We start from the raw sequence: 13212 nt of genomic DNA, 5'->3' as shown, positions 1-13212 counted from the left end.
GTCAGCAGCTATTGTTATTGGTGGATCCTGCTGCCTCAGCAGCTATGTTGATTGAGTAGATCCTGCTGTGTCATCAGCTATTGTTATTGTTGGATCCTGCTGTCTCAGCAGTTATGGTGATTGGTGGATCCTGCTGTGTCAGCAGCTATTGTTATTGGTGGATCCTGCTGCCTCAGCAGTTATGGTGGTTGGTCGATCCTACTGTGTCATCAGCTATTGTTACTGGTGGATCCTGCTGTCTCAGCAGCTATGGTGATTGAGTGGATCCTGCTGTGTCATCAGCTATTGTGATTGGTGGATCCTGCTGTGTTATCAGCTATTGTGATTGATGGATCCTGCGGTGTCATCAGCTATTGTTATTGGTGGATCCTGCTGTCTCAGCAGTTATGGTGATTGAGTGGATCCTGCTGTGTCAGCAGCTATTGTTATTGGTGGATCCTGCTGCCTCAGCAGCTATGTTGATTGGGTAGATCCTGCTGTGTCATCAGCTATTGTTATTGTTGGATCCTGCTGTCTCAGCAGCTATGGTGATTGAGTGGATCCTGCTGTGTCATCAGCTATTGTGATTGGTGGATCCTGCTGTGTTATCAGCTATTGTGATTGATGGATCATGCTGTGTCATTAGCTATTGCTATTGGTGGATCCTGCTGTCTAAGCAGTTATGGTGATTGGTGGATCCTGCTGTGTCAGCAGCTATTGTTATTGGTGGATCCTGCTGCCTCAGCAGTTATGGTGATTGGTCGATCCTACTGTGTCATCAGCTATTGTTACTGATGGATCCTGTTGTCTCAGCAGCTATGGTGATTGAGTGGATCCTGCTGTGTCATCAGCTATTGTGATTGGTGGATCCTGCTGTGTTATCAGCTATTGTGATTGATGGATCCTGCTGTGTCATTAGCTATTGCTATTGGTGGATCCTGATGTCTCAGCAGTTATGGTGATTGAGTGGATCCTGCTGTGTCATCAGCTATTGTGATTGGTGGATCCTGCTGTGTCAGCTGCGATTGTGATTGGTGGATCCTGCTGTGTCATCAGCTATTGCTATTGGTGGATCCTGCTGTCTCAGCAGTTATGGTGATTGAGTGGATCCTGCTGTGTCTTCAGCTATTGTGATTGGTGGATCCTGCTGTGTCAGCTCCGATTGTGATTGGTGGATCCTGCTGTGTCATCAGCGATGGTGACTGGTGGATCCTGCTCAGAGACATGTCCCCAAGATTTGACAATCCCCGGAGCTGTGCCCTCTTGAAGACAGGTAACAATTTGGGACTTTTCACTGTCGGGTAAATCTCTTTTTTTGGTACTTTTTGCCTGAGGAAAACAAGCTCCTAATAATTCTGTACACCTTGATAAGGGGTGGGGCATCTGAGGCCACACCCTCTAATTACACAAATACACATCACCTGATCTTCTTCATTCAATAACCATTGACGTTTCTACAGCTCGGAGGTGGGAAATTTGCATAATAATGATGATGAGGTCAAAATACTCACTGCCTAATAATTGTGAAGACAAGATATATCACAATGTTTCTTATATACTAAGAGACAAATTTGCTTCTTTCTCCACATAAGAGCCACTTCTATTTATCTATGCTGTCTGAACTCATTCACTCTGAAAAATTACAAAACTCTGTCTCTGTGAAAACAAGATGGAGCCCAAGCTCTCTTAGGGGTCACATTACAGCTGTCTATTGAATGCCCTATGTCCTGCTGTTTCTCATTTCTGCTGTATAATTTCCTCTATGCTGCTGATCTTTAGTAAGTGTTTTATCCACAGTGCTGGATTCACATCTAAACTACTCAGTTCTGCAGCATAATGTACCGTTATGATGTTTCTAGTAGTTGTTTTATTTGATATCAGGGCTGACTTCACAGATTCGCTGCTCAGTTTAGCTGTATATTGTCCTCCATGCTGTTGCTTTCTAGTAGGTGTTTTATTTCACATCAGGGCTGACTTCACAGCTTCACTGCTCAGTTTTGTGCTATAGTTTCCTCAATGCTGCTGCTTTTAGGTAAGTGTATTATCCCATGCCAGTGGTGGATTTACAGCTATGCTGCTCATTACTGCTGTATAATGTTTTCCATGCTGTTGATTTCTAGTAGGTGTTTTATTTCTCTTCCGGGCTGACTTCACATCTGAACTGCTCAGTTGTGCCATATAATGTCCTCAATGCTGTTGCTTTTAGTAAGTGTAATTCCATTGCATTGCTGGCTTTACATTTGTACCTCTTGTAGTCTCTCTCACTCGTTCACACCACACACCTAACTAAAGCATTTAACCACTCTCTTTCTTTTGGTACCTTTCTCTCCTCACACAAACATGCCATCATAAACCCTTTACTTAAAAAAAGAATCCCACGACCATAACTGCGCTGCTAGCTAAAGACAGGTCTCTAATCTTCACATTATATCTGAACTTCTGGAATGCTTGGTCCACCCCCTTTAAATCTGCTATCTCTCAGATTAATCTTATCTTGACTCTGTAAAATCTTGTTTCCGCTCTTTACACTCTACTGAAACTGCCCTCTCTAAAGTGTCTAATGATCTACTAACAGCTAAATCCAATGGACGTCCCTGCTCCCTGCTGATTCTCTTGGATCTCTCTGCAGAATTGTACACTGTGGATCACCAGCTCCTCCTCACTATGTTCCTCAAGGGTCAGTCCTAGGCCCCCTCATCTTCCCCTTACTGTCGAGGTTCCTCAAGGGTCAGTCCTAGGCCCCCTTCTCTTGCCCTTACTGTCGAGGTTCCTCAAGGGTCAGTCCTAGGCCCTCTCATCTTCCCCTTACTGTTGAGGTTCCTCAAGGGTCAGTCCTAGGCCCCCTCCTCTTCCCCTTATTGTCGAGGTTCCTTAAGGGTCAGTCCTAGGCCCCTCTCCTCTTCCCCTTACTGTCGAGGTTCCACAGAGTTCAGTTCTAGGCTCCATATTTTTCCCCTTACTGTTGAGGTTCCTCAGGGATCAGTCCTAGGCCCCCTCCTCTTCCCCTTATTATCAAGGTTCCACAAGGATCAGTCCTAGGCCCCCTCCTCTTCCCCTTACTGTTGAGGTTCCTCAAGGGTCAGTCCAAGGCCCCCTCCTCTTCCCCTTACTGTTGAGGTTCCTCAAGGGTCAGTCCTAGGCCCCCTCCTCTTCCCCTTACTGTCGAGGTTCCACAGAGTTCAGTTCTAGGCTCCATATTTTTCCCCTTACTGTTGAGGTTCCTCAGGGCTCAGTCCTAGGCCCCTTCCTCTTCCCCTTATTGTCAAGGTATCTCAAGGGTCATTCCTAAGCCCCCTCCTCTTCCCATTACTGTCAAGGTTCCTCAAGGGTCAGTCCTAAGCCCCCTCCTTTTCCCCTTACTGTCGAGGTTCCTCATGGGTCAGTTCCAGGCCCCCTCCCCTTACCCTACCAATGGGGTTGCTCAGGGCTCAGTCCTAGGCCCCCCCTCTTTCCCTTACTGTTGAGGTTCCTCAAGGCTCAATCCTGGGCCCCTTCTCTTCTCCTTATTGTCTTGGTTCCACAGGGCTCAGTCCTAGGCCTCCTCCTCTTCTCCTTACTGTTGGTGTTGCTCAGGGCTCAGTCCTGGGCCTCCTCCTCTTCTCCTTACTGTTGGTGTTGCTCAGGGCTCAGTCCTGGGCCTCCTCCTCTTCTCCTTACTGTTGGTGTTGCTCAGCGTTCAGTCCTGGGCCTCCTCCTCTTCTCTCTATACACTGCCCCTTTTGGACAAACAATCGGTAGATTTGGTTTCCAGTATCATCTCTATGCTTGTAAGTTATACAGGGTGGTAGTCAAGGTCGGGGGGCTGCGTTCCCACACCCTGGCACCCCACAAATAAAACGTGTCCCAGTCTATTGTTTGTATGCTGGGTGTGTAGTGCAGAATACTCACGTTTCGGCTGAAGGCCTCTGCTGTGTCCAGGTTTCTGGATTAGCCGCACATACATTGGGGGATACCTGATTCTTATTAACCAGGTCAACTTTACTTAACAGTCCATGCTCAATAGATGCCATCATGCAGAATTGGGCACAACCTTTCCCTCTGCTTAGGTTCATTACACAGTACATTTCAATAATCTCTGTTGTTTCAGCCTGAACTGTCCCTTCACTTACTTGCTCTTTCAGCCCCAGGGATTTTCTTCCCAGCTCCGCAGTACCCAAGAGATCCATCCTGATTCCCTCACACTGTTCATCTTCCACTGTCCAAAAGGATTGTCAGTGCGCTCCATAGTCACCGACTCGAGCCTTAGGCTTCGGACATTCCAGGAATGTCCGGAGGGAGTTCCATAGGATCCCATACCACCAGAACAATAGTACTTCTCGTGCCCCAGACCACTGAACTTTACTTTTTCTCTCACTTTCTCGAACATTAAACACTATCTAACTACACCAGTAAATGCTTTCCCTTTATGTCTGACCCTTCCACCTCCTGTGTTGGGCTGGTCCCAAACATTTTATCTGTCTCTTGTCCTGTGCACTACTTCCTAGAACTAATATGCCCACCGCTGCATATTTCCCTTTTCTAATGTAACCTCTAAGCCCTATAATATACCTTATGTACTAAGCCTAACTCTATCCTTTCCCTATCACGCATCACAATAACCACATCAATTTGTTTCTATAAAGTTCTATGCATTTTAACAGATTACCAGAGTCATAAAAATACAAAAAAAATCACATGATATATGACAGATATTAGAATCTGTCCTGAAAGCGGCAAACAGAACCATATTTCTGTCCAGCCACTTCACCGATGCCGCCACCTTGTGCCAGTCATTACACTGGTTACTCATCCGCTACAGACAAGACTTCTCCCGTGCTGCGCCGGTTTTCTGGAATGCACTACCTCACATGATTCGACTATTACCTACCCCTCACGTTCTTAAGGATGCTTTAAAAGCATTTATGGATATCCCTATTTATTATAATGGCTGGGAGTGGGACCTGACATAAAATAGGAAATTAGACAGAGCCTGCAGAGGAGAAAACTGGTGAAAATGAAGGATACAAACTGCTAACTTCCGTTAGATTCATAGGAATTCTGTGATTTTTAACAGTAGAAAAAAATATATATATTTTTTCATGTTAAAATGGCTTCCATCCAAACTAAAAACATACCCTATTACAGTCAATAGGGTCCTTCTGGTGTCTTGTGCTTTTTTTTTTTTTTCATTGTATATTCTGCCTCTGTCTCCCTATAGCTTCTCCCACATTCCTTTCCATAGACTTCTATAGGCAGCTGTAATTCTCTCACTGTAGACAGAACTGTAGACAGATTCGAGCCGTTCTTGAAAGCGGGAAAGGAAACATTTTTCTATTAAAAAAGATAAAGATAAAGATATATTACAAATTATACATTTTTAAAACTTTTGTTTGTACCTTTTGAACAAAAAAATTAATTAAAAAATAATAAAAATAAAAAATAAAATATAAAAAAAAATATATATATATATATAAAAATAGGAAATAATGGAAAAGCACCAGAGGGAATTTAATAGGACTAGTGTTATTTTTTTCTGTCTTAGAGCGACTAGTGCTGGAGTAAGGAATGTCTAATTAAGAGGCGCATGTTTCGGCACATTTTGGACTATACATTTACTAGAAATTAAAAACCAAGGATCTAGTCTGAGGATGACAGGCATAGAAGTGGTGCCATGGAAGAGAGGTGTGGACACCGGACCAGGGCAGAGAAAATCTAAGTGCCAATCTCTACATTATGCTTTAATTGTATAAAAGTGGAAAATCCCTTTAAATTTCCAGCTCAGAATTTCCAGACTGATACATTGTAGCAAACCCTCAACTTGATCATTGTCACATTGAGTTCCTGAGACCTTGTGTGCCCACGGGAGCCTTTACTTTTTTTTGTAGACAGCCAGCAGGGATCTTGAAAAATAGTCAGAAATTAAAGCATACGGAATTTTATAAAGTTTTCAAACTACAGATTTCAGAATATTTTTTTTTTTGTAAGATAATACAGGACGACCTCTTAAAAAATGGATGATGTCTGTACATAAATATTAGACATATATATATTTTTTTGTATCGTTTTAGGTTTCCAACATCTCCGCTCACTTCTGCGGCTTGTGGTCGCGGAATTCCACATGGCCTTCTGGTCACCCACCACTAGATGGCGACAATGTCACGGTAGAGCGAGGCCGGACCCTGCTGCTGGATGATAGCACCCATCTCCTCCACTGGCTTCATATCAAAGGTTTTTTTTTCTTTTTTTTTCTTCTGTTTCTTGTCTCCAAGAAGAAGCCTTGTGAGGCTCCTCGCACTGATCCTATTCTGAGGATTTTCTGTCTTGCATCACGAGGTCGCTCGCCCGGTTTATGAATTGATAATACTCCCGCGCTGCAGATCAGAAATTCACTTTGCTGGAGAAATAAGATGATTTGCCCTAAAAGTAAAGATTTTACACAGGCGTAATGTGAATGGAGCCAAAAGGCGGAGGGTGAGGAGACGACTGACTGCACCAGGTATAACTGCAGGCAGGAGGCAGACGAGCGCCCATGGGGAGGGGGAGACGAGTGCCCATGGGGAGGGGGAGACGAGCGCCCATTGGGAGGGGGGAGACGAGCTCCCATGGGGAAGGGGAGACAAGTGCCCATGGGGAGGGGGAGACGAGTGCCCATGGGGAGGGGGGAGACGAGCGCCCATGGGGAGGGGGGAGACGAGCGCCCATGGGGAGGGGGGAGATAAGCGCCCATGGGGAGGGAGGAGACGAGTGCCCATGGGGAGGGGGGAGATGAGCGCCCATGGGGAAGGGGGAGACGAGCGCCCATGGGGAGGGGGGAGACGAGCGCCCATGGGGAGGGGGGAGATGAGCGCCCATTGGGGAGGGGAAGACGAGTGCCCATGGGGAGGGGGGAGACGAGCGCCCATTGGGGAGGGGGAGACGAGTGCCCATTGGGAGGGGGGAGACGAGCTCCCATGGTGAAGGGGAGACAAGTGCCCATGGGGAGGGGGAGACGAGCGCCCATAGGGAGGGGGGAGATGAGCGCCCATGGGGGGGAGACGAGCACCCATGGGGAGGGGGGAGACGAGCTCCCATGGTGAAGGGGAGACAAGTGCCCATGGGGAGGGGGAGACGAACGCCCATGGGGAGGGGGGAGATGAGCGCCCATGGGGAGGGAGGAGACAAGCGCCCATCGGGAGGGGGGAGACGAGCACCCATGGGGAGGGGGAGACAAGTGCCCATGGGGAGGGGGAGAGGAACGCCCATGGGGAGGGGGAGACGAGTGCCAATGGGGACGGGGGAGATGAGCGTCCTTGGGGAGGGGGGAGATGAGCGCCCATGGGGAGCGGGAGATGAGTGCCCATGGGGAGGGGAAGTCGAGTGCCCAAGAGGAGGGGGAGACGAGCACCCATGGGGAGTGGGAAACGAGCGCCCAATGGGGAGGGGAAGACAAGCACCCATGGAGAGGGGGAAGATGAGCACCCATGTAGAGAGTGGAGACGAGCACCCATGGGGAGGCGAGATATGAATAAACATGAGGAGGGGGGGACGAGCACCCACGGGGAGGGGGAAACGAGCACCAATGGGGAGGGGGAGATGAGTGCCCATGGGGTGGGGGAAGACGAGCACAGTGCATCCATAATCCATAGTGACAGGCACAGTGCCCCCAAGATAACGGTAGGCACAGTGCCTCCATAATAGTGACAGGCTCAATGCCTCCATAGTAGTGAAATCCACAAGCCTCCATAAGAGTGACAACCACAATGCCCCCATAATAGTGACAGCCACAGTTCTCCCATAATAGTGCCCCCATAATAGTGACAGCCACAGTGCCCCCATAATAGTGACAGCTTTGTCAGCTATAGTTCCCCATAACAGTGTCAAAGTGCCATGATAACAGTGCCAGTTGCATTACCCCATAACCGTGACAGCCATTGTGCCCCCATAACAGTGTCAGATACAATGCTGCACAGCAGTGACAGTCGGCTCCTATAAAAGTGACAGCCACAGTACTCAATAACATTGTCAGGCAGAGTGTCCCCAGAACAGTGCGAGCCACAGTCCCCCCATAACTGTGTCAGCTAAAGTGCTCAGATAACAGTGACAGCCACAGTGCCACAATAAGTGACAGCCATAGTGCCCCCATAACAGTGACAGCCACATTATTCCAAAACAGTGACAGTTACGTTACCCCCATAGCAGTGACAAACAGCCCCTATAAAAGTGACAGCCACAGTGTCAATGTCGTCACAAAACTGAGAACTACGGGGTCCCCATAATAATAACCGCAGTGACCCCATAACAGCATATATATACCACCATATCCCCAAATCAGGGGCACCCAACGTCCAGTGATGTACAGATTATTATGACTGTAGTTATAATCAGGTTACAGCGACCGCGCTGATGTCTGATATCAGCATTACGGACACAGACAGGATCTCTGATGATCTTTAGGATTTATTACGGTTTTTCAGTGTCTGTAAAATATTTTGTCTGTCTGTTTTTTGATAAGCTGTTAGGTAAAAATAATAAGTCAAGTTGGCAGCTCTGGCCATCATTTTCCGGAATTGTCCTCATTTTCAGAGATAAAGCTGCCAAATGTGTGGTGTCCTGGGCCACGAATTGGTGAGGTGAGCATAAAACTCGTCCACACTAGGGTGGGCAAGAGATAGAACCCGCAGAACAGAGATGGTGACCACCACCCGAGGAACAGAGACAGCAGCCACCATCAGCGGAACAGCGACAGTAGCTACCACCAAAGGAACAGGGACAGTAGCCACCACCAGAGGAACAGGGACAGTAGCCACCACCAGAGGAACATGGACAGTAGCCACCACCCGAGGAACAGGGACAGTAGCCACCACCAGAGGAACAGGGACAGTAGCCGCCATCAGCGGAACAGGGACAGTAGCTACCACCAGAGGAACAGGGACAGTAGCCACCACCAGAGGAACAGGGACAGTAGCCACCATAAGAGGAACAGAGATGGCAACCACCAGAGGAACAGGGACAGTAGCCACCACCAGAGGAGTAGGGACAGTAGCCACCACCAGAGGAACAGGGACAGTAACCACCACCAGAGGAACAGGGACAGTAGCCACCACCAGCGGAACAAGGACAGTAGCCACCACCAGAGGAACAGGGACAGCAGCCACCACCAGAGGAACAGGGACAGTAGCCACCACCAGAGGAACAGAGATGGCAACCACCACCAGAGGAACAGGGACAGTAGCCACCACCAGAGAAACAGGGACAGTAGCCACCACCAGAGGAACAGAGATGGCAACCACCACCAGAGGAACTGAGACATCAGCCACCACCAGAGGAATGGAGACAGCAGTTACCATCAAAGGAACGGAGACAGAGGCCGCCAGCTGAGGAACATAGACAGGATCCATCACCAGAGGAACAGAGACAGCGGCCATCACCAGTGGGACAGAGACAGTGGCCATCACCAGAAAAACAGGGACAGTGGCTACCACCAGAGAAACAGAGACAGTAGCCACCATCAGCGGAACAGCGACAGTAGCTACCACCAAAGGAACAGGGACAGTAGCCACCACCAGAGGAACAGGGACAGTAGCCACCAACAGAGGAACATGGACAGTAGCCACCACCCGAGGAACAGGGACAGTAGCCACCACCAGAGGAACAGGGACAGTAGCCGCCATCAGCGGAACAGGGACAGTAGCTACCACCAGAGGAACAGGGACAGTAGCCACCACCAGAGGAACAGGGACAGTAGCCACCATAAGAGGAACAGAGATGGCAACCACCAGAGGAACAGGGACAGTAGCCACCACCAGAGGAATAGGGACAGTAGCCACCACCAGAGGAACAGGGACAGTAACCACCACCAGAGGAACAGGGACAGTAGCCACCACCAGCGGAACAAGGACAGTAGCCACCACCAGAGGAACAGGGACAGCAGCAACCACCAGAGGAACAGGGACAGTAGCCACCACCAGAGGAACAGAGATGGCAACCACCAGAGGAACAGGGACAGTAGCCACCACCAGAGGAACAGGGACAGTAGCCACCACCAGCGGAACAAGGACAGTAGCCACCACCAGAGGAACAGGGACAGTAGCCACCACCAGAGGAACAGGGACAGTAGCCACCACCAGAGGAACAGAGATGGCAACCACCAGAGGAACAGGGACAGTAGCCACCACCAGAGGAACAGGGACAGTAGCCACCACCAGAGGAACAGGGACAGTAGCCACCACCAGAGGAACAGAGATGGCAACCACCACCAGAGGAACAGGGACAGTAGCCACCACCAGAGAAACAGGGACAGTAGCCACTAACAGAGGAACAGAGATGGCAACCACCACCAGAGGAACTGAGACATCAGCCACCACCAGAGGAATGGAGACAGCAGTTACCATCAAAGGAACGGAGACAGAGGCCGCCAGCTGAGGAACATAGACAGGATCCATCACCAGAGGAACAGAGACAGCGGCCATCACCAGTGGGACAGAGACAGTGGCCATCACCAGAAAAACAGGGACAGTGGCTACCACCAGAGAAACAGAGACAGTAGCCACCATCACAGTAACAGAGACAACGGCCACAACCAGAGGAATAGAGACAGCAGCCACCATCATAGGAACGGAGACATCGGCCATGACCAGAGGAACGGAAACAGTGGCCACTATCAGAGGAAGAGGGACAGAGGCTACGACCAGAGGAACTAAGACCGTGGCTACTACCATAGGAACAGAGACAGCGGCCACCATCATAAGAACAGAGACATCGGCCATGACTAGAGGAATGGAGACAGTGGTCACCACAAAAGTAACAAGGACAGAGGCCACCACCAGAGGAACAGAGACAGTGGCCACTACCAGAGGTACAGAGACAGTGGCCACTACCAGAGGTACAGAGACAGTGGCCACTACCAGAGGAACAGAGAAAGTAGCCACCATCAGAGGAACGGAGACAGCGGCCACCACCAGAGGAACAGAGACAGCAGCCACCACCAGAGAAATAGGGCCACCGGCCACCACCGGAGGAACATGCAAAATGCATTACCTGAGAATGCACAGTGATGCCAAGATGGTGACAGCTAACGTGGTGCAGTGAAAATCACGGGCATAACACGATCACACAGCACAGTCCCAAACTTTTGTGCACCTTATTCCTGAGCTGCCCTTCTAAATATGCCAATGACTGCCAGAGTGCCTCCAGAGACATCGACCATGACCAGAGGAACAGAGACAGCAGAGACAACGGCCACAACCAGAGGAACAGAGACATCAGCCACGAGCAGAGGAATGGAGACAGCAACCACCATCAGAGGAACGGAGACAGCAGCCACCAGCAGAGGAACAGAGACAACGACCGCCGCCAGAGGAACAGAAACAGCGGCCACTACCAGAGGAACAGAGACAGCGGCCACCTTCATTAGGAACAGAGACATCGGCCATGACCAGAGGAAAGGAGACAGTGGCCACTACCAGAGGAAGAGGTACAGAGACCACCACCAGAGGAGAGACATCGGCCACGAGCAACGGAACGGAGACAGCGGCCACCACCAGAGGAACGGAGACAGTGACCACCACCCGAGGAACAGAGACAGCGGCCACCACCAGAGGAACAGAGACATCAGCCACGAGCAGAGGAACGGAGACAGCAGCCACCTCCAGAGGAACAGAGACGGTGACCACCACCCGAGGAACAGAGACAGTGGCCACCACAAGAGGAATGGAGACAACAGCCACCACCAGATAAACAGAGACATCAGCCACGAGCAGCGGAACGGAGACAGCGGCCACCACCAGAGGAATGGAGACAGTGACCACCACCCGAGGAACAGAGACAGCGGCCACCACCAGAGGAACAGAGACATCAGCCACGAGCAGAGGAACGGAGACAGCAGCCACCTCCAGAGGAACAGAGACAGTGACCACCACCCGAGGAACAGAGACAGCGGCCACCACCAGAGGAACAGAGACATGAGCCGCGAGCAGAGGAACGGAGACAGCGGCCAACAGCAGAGGAACAGAGACAGTAGCCACCATCAGAGGAATGGAGACAGCGGCCATCACCCAAGGAACAGGGACAGCAGCCACCACCAGAGGAACAGAGACAATGACCACCGCCAGAGGAACAGAAACAGCGACCACTACCAGAGGAACAGAGACAGCGGCCACCTTCATAGGAACAGAGACATCGGCCATGACCAGAGGAAAGGAGACAGCGGCCACGAGCAGCGGAACGGAGACAGCGGCCACCACCAGAGGAACGGAGTCAGTGACCACTACCCGAGGAACAGAGACAGCGGCCACCACCAGAGGAACAGAACCATCAGCCACGAGCAGAGGAACAGAGATAGCAGCCACCTCCAGAGGAACAGAGACAGTGACCACCACCCGAGGAACAGAGACAGCGGCCACTACAAGAGGAATGGAGACAACAGCCACGAGCAGAGGAACATAGACAGCGTCCACCACCAGAGGAACAGAGACATCAGCCACGAGCAGAGGAATGGAGACAGCAGCCACCACCCGAGGAACAGAGACAGCGGCCACGAGCAGAGGAATGGAGACAACAGCCACCACCAGAGGAACAGAGACATTAACCACGAGCAGAGGAATGGAGACAACAGCCACCACCAGAGGAACAGAGACATTAACCACGAGCAGAGGAATGGAGACAGCAGCCACCACCCGAGGAACAGAGACAGCGGCCACCACAAGAGGAATGGAGACAACAGCCACCACCAGATGAACAGGGACAGAGGCCACTACCAGAGGAACAGAGACAGTAGCCACCATCAGAGGAATGGAGACAGCGACCACCACCAGAGGAACAGGGACAGCAGCCACCACCAGAGGAACAGAGACAGCACAGTGGCCACCAACAGAGGAACAGGGACATCATCGGCCACCACCAGAGGAACAGGCAGCGGCCACCAGCAGAGGAACATGCAAAATGCAATGTCATAAATGCTCGGTGCTGCCCGGACTGTGACAGCTAACTAGTGCAGTGAAAATCACATAACAGGATCACACAGCACAGTCCCAAACCTTTGTGCTCCCGATTCCTCAGCTGCCCTTCTAAATATGCAATACTGCCTCCATAGCAGTGACCGCCATATGCCCCATAAGGCAGTGACACCAGATGGGTGGTCCTGTTACTGAGGGACTGCCCCAGGGGTGGACAAAGCAGATAAAGGGCCCCTGTTCTAAACCAGTATATGGGCCCTTTGAGGTCCAATAATAATGTGTATGTGTAGAAACTGCCTGCTACTTAGCAGGCGATCATGGC

At 50.5% G+C, this 13212-nt stretch overlaps 1 protein-coding gene across 1 annotated transcript in view; it reads left to right on the top strand.

Moving 5' to 3' along the window:
• PKHD1 (PKHD1 ciliary IPT domain containing fibrocystin/polyductin) overlaps positions 1-13212 on the top strand; it is a 918515-nt gene that overhangs the window by 354813 nt on the left and 550490 nt on the right. The window contains exon 35 of the mRNA XM_069726855.1: positions 6027-6186. Coding sequence (XP_069582956.1) covers positions 6027-6186 — 160 coding nt within the window. The remainder of the gene's footprint in view (positions 1-6026; positions 6187-13212) is intronic.

The sequence above is a fragment of the Ranitomeya imitator genome, chromosome 5 (genome assembly GCF_032444005.1).
Source record: "Ranitomeya imitator isolate aRanImi1 chromosome 5, aRanImi1.pri, whole genome shotgun sequence".
NCBI classification, from domain to species: domain Eukaryota; kingdom Metazoa; phylum Chordata; class Amphibia; order Anura; family Dendrobatidae; genus Ranitomeya; species Ranitomeya imitator.
The sequence above is the reverse complement of the archived record's forward strand: the minus strand, read 5'-3'. Positions and strand labels throughout refer to the sequence as shown.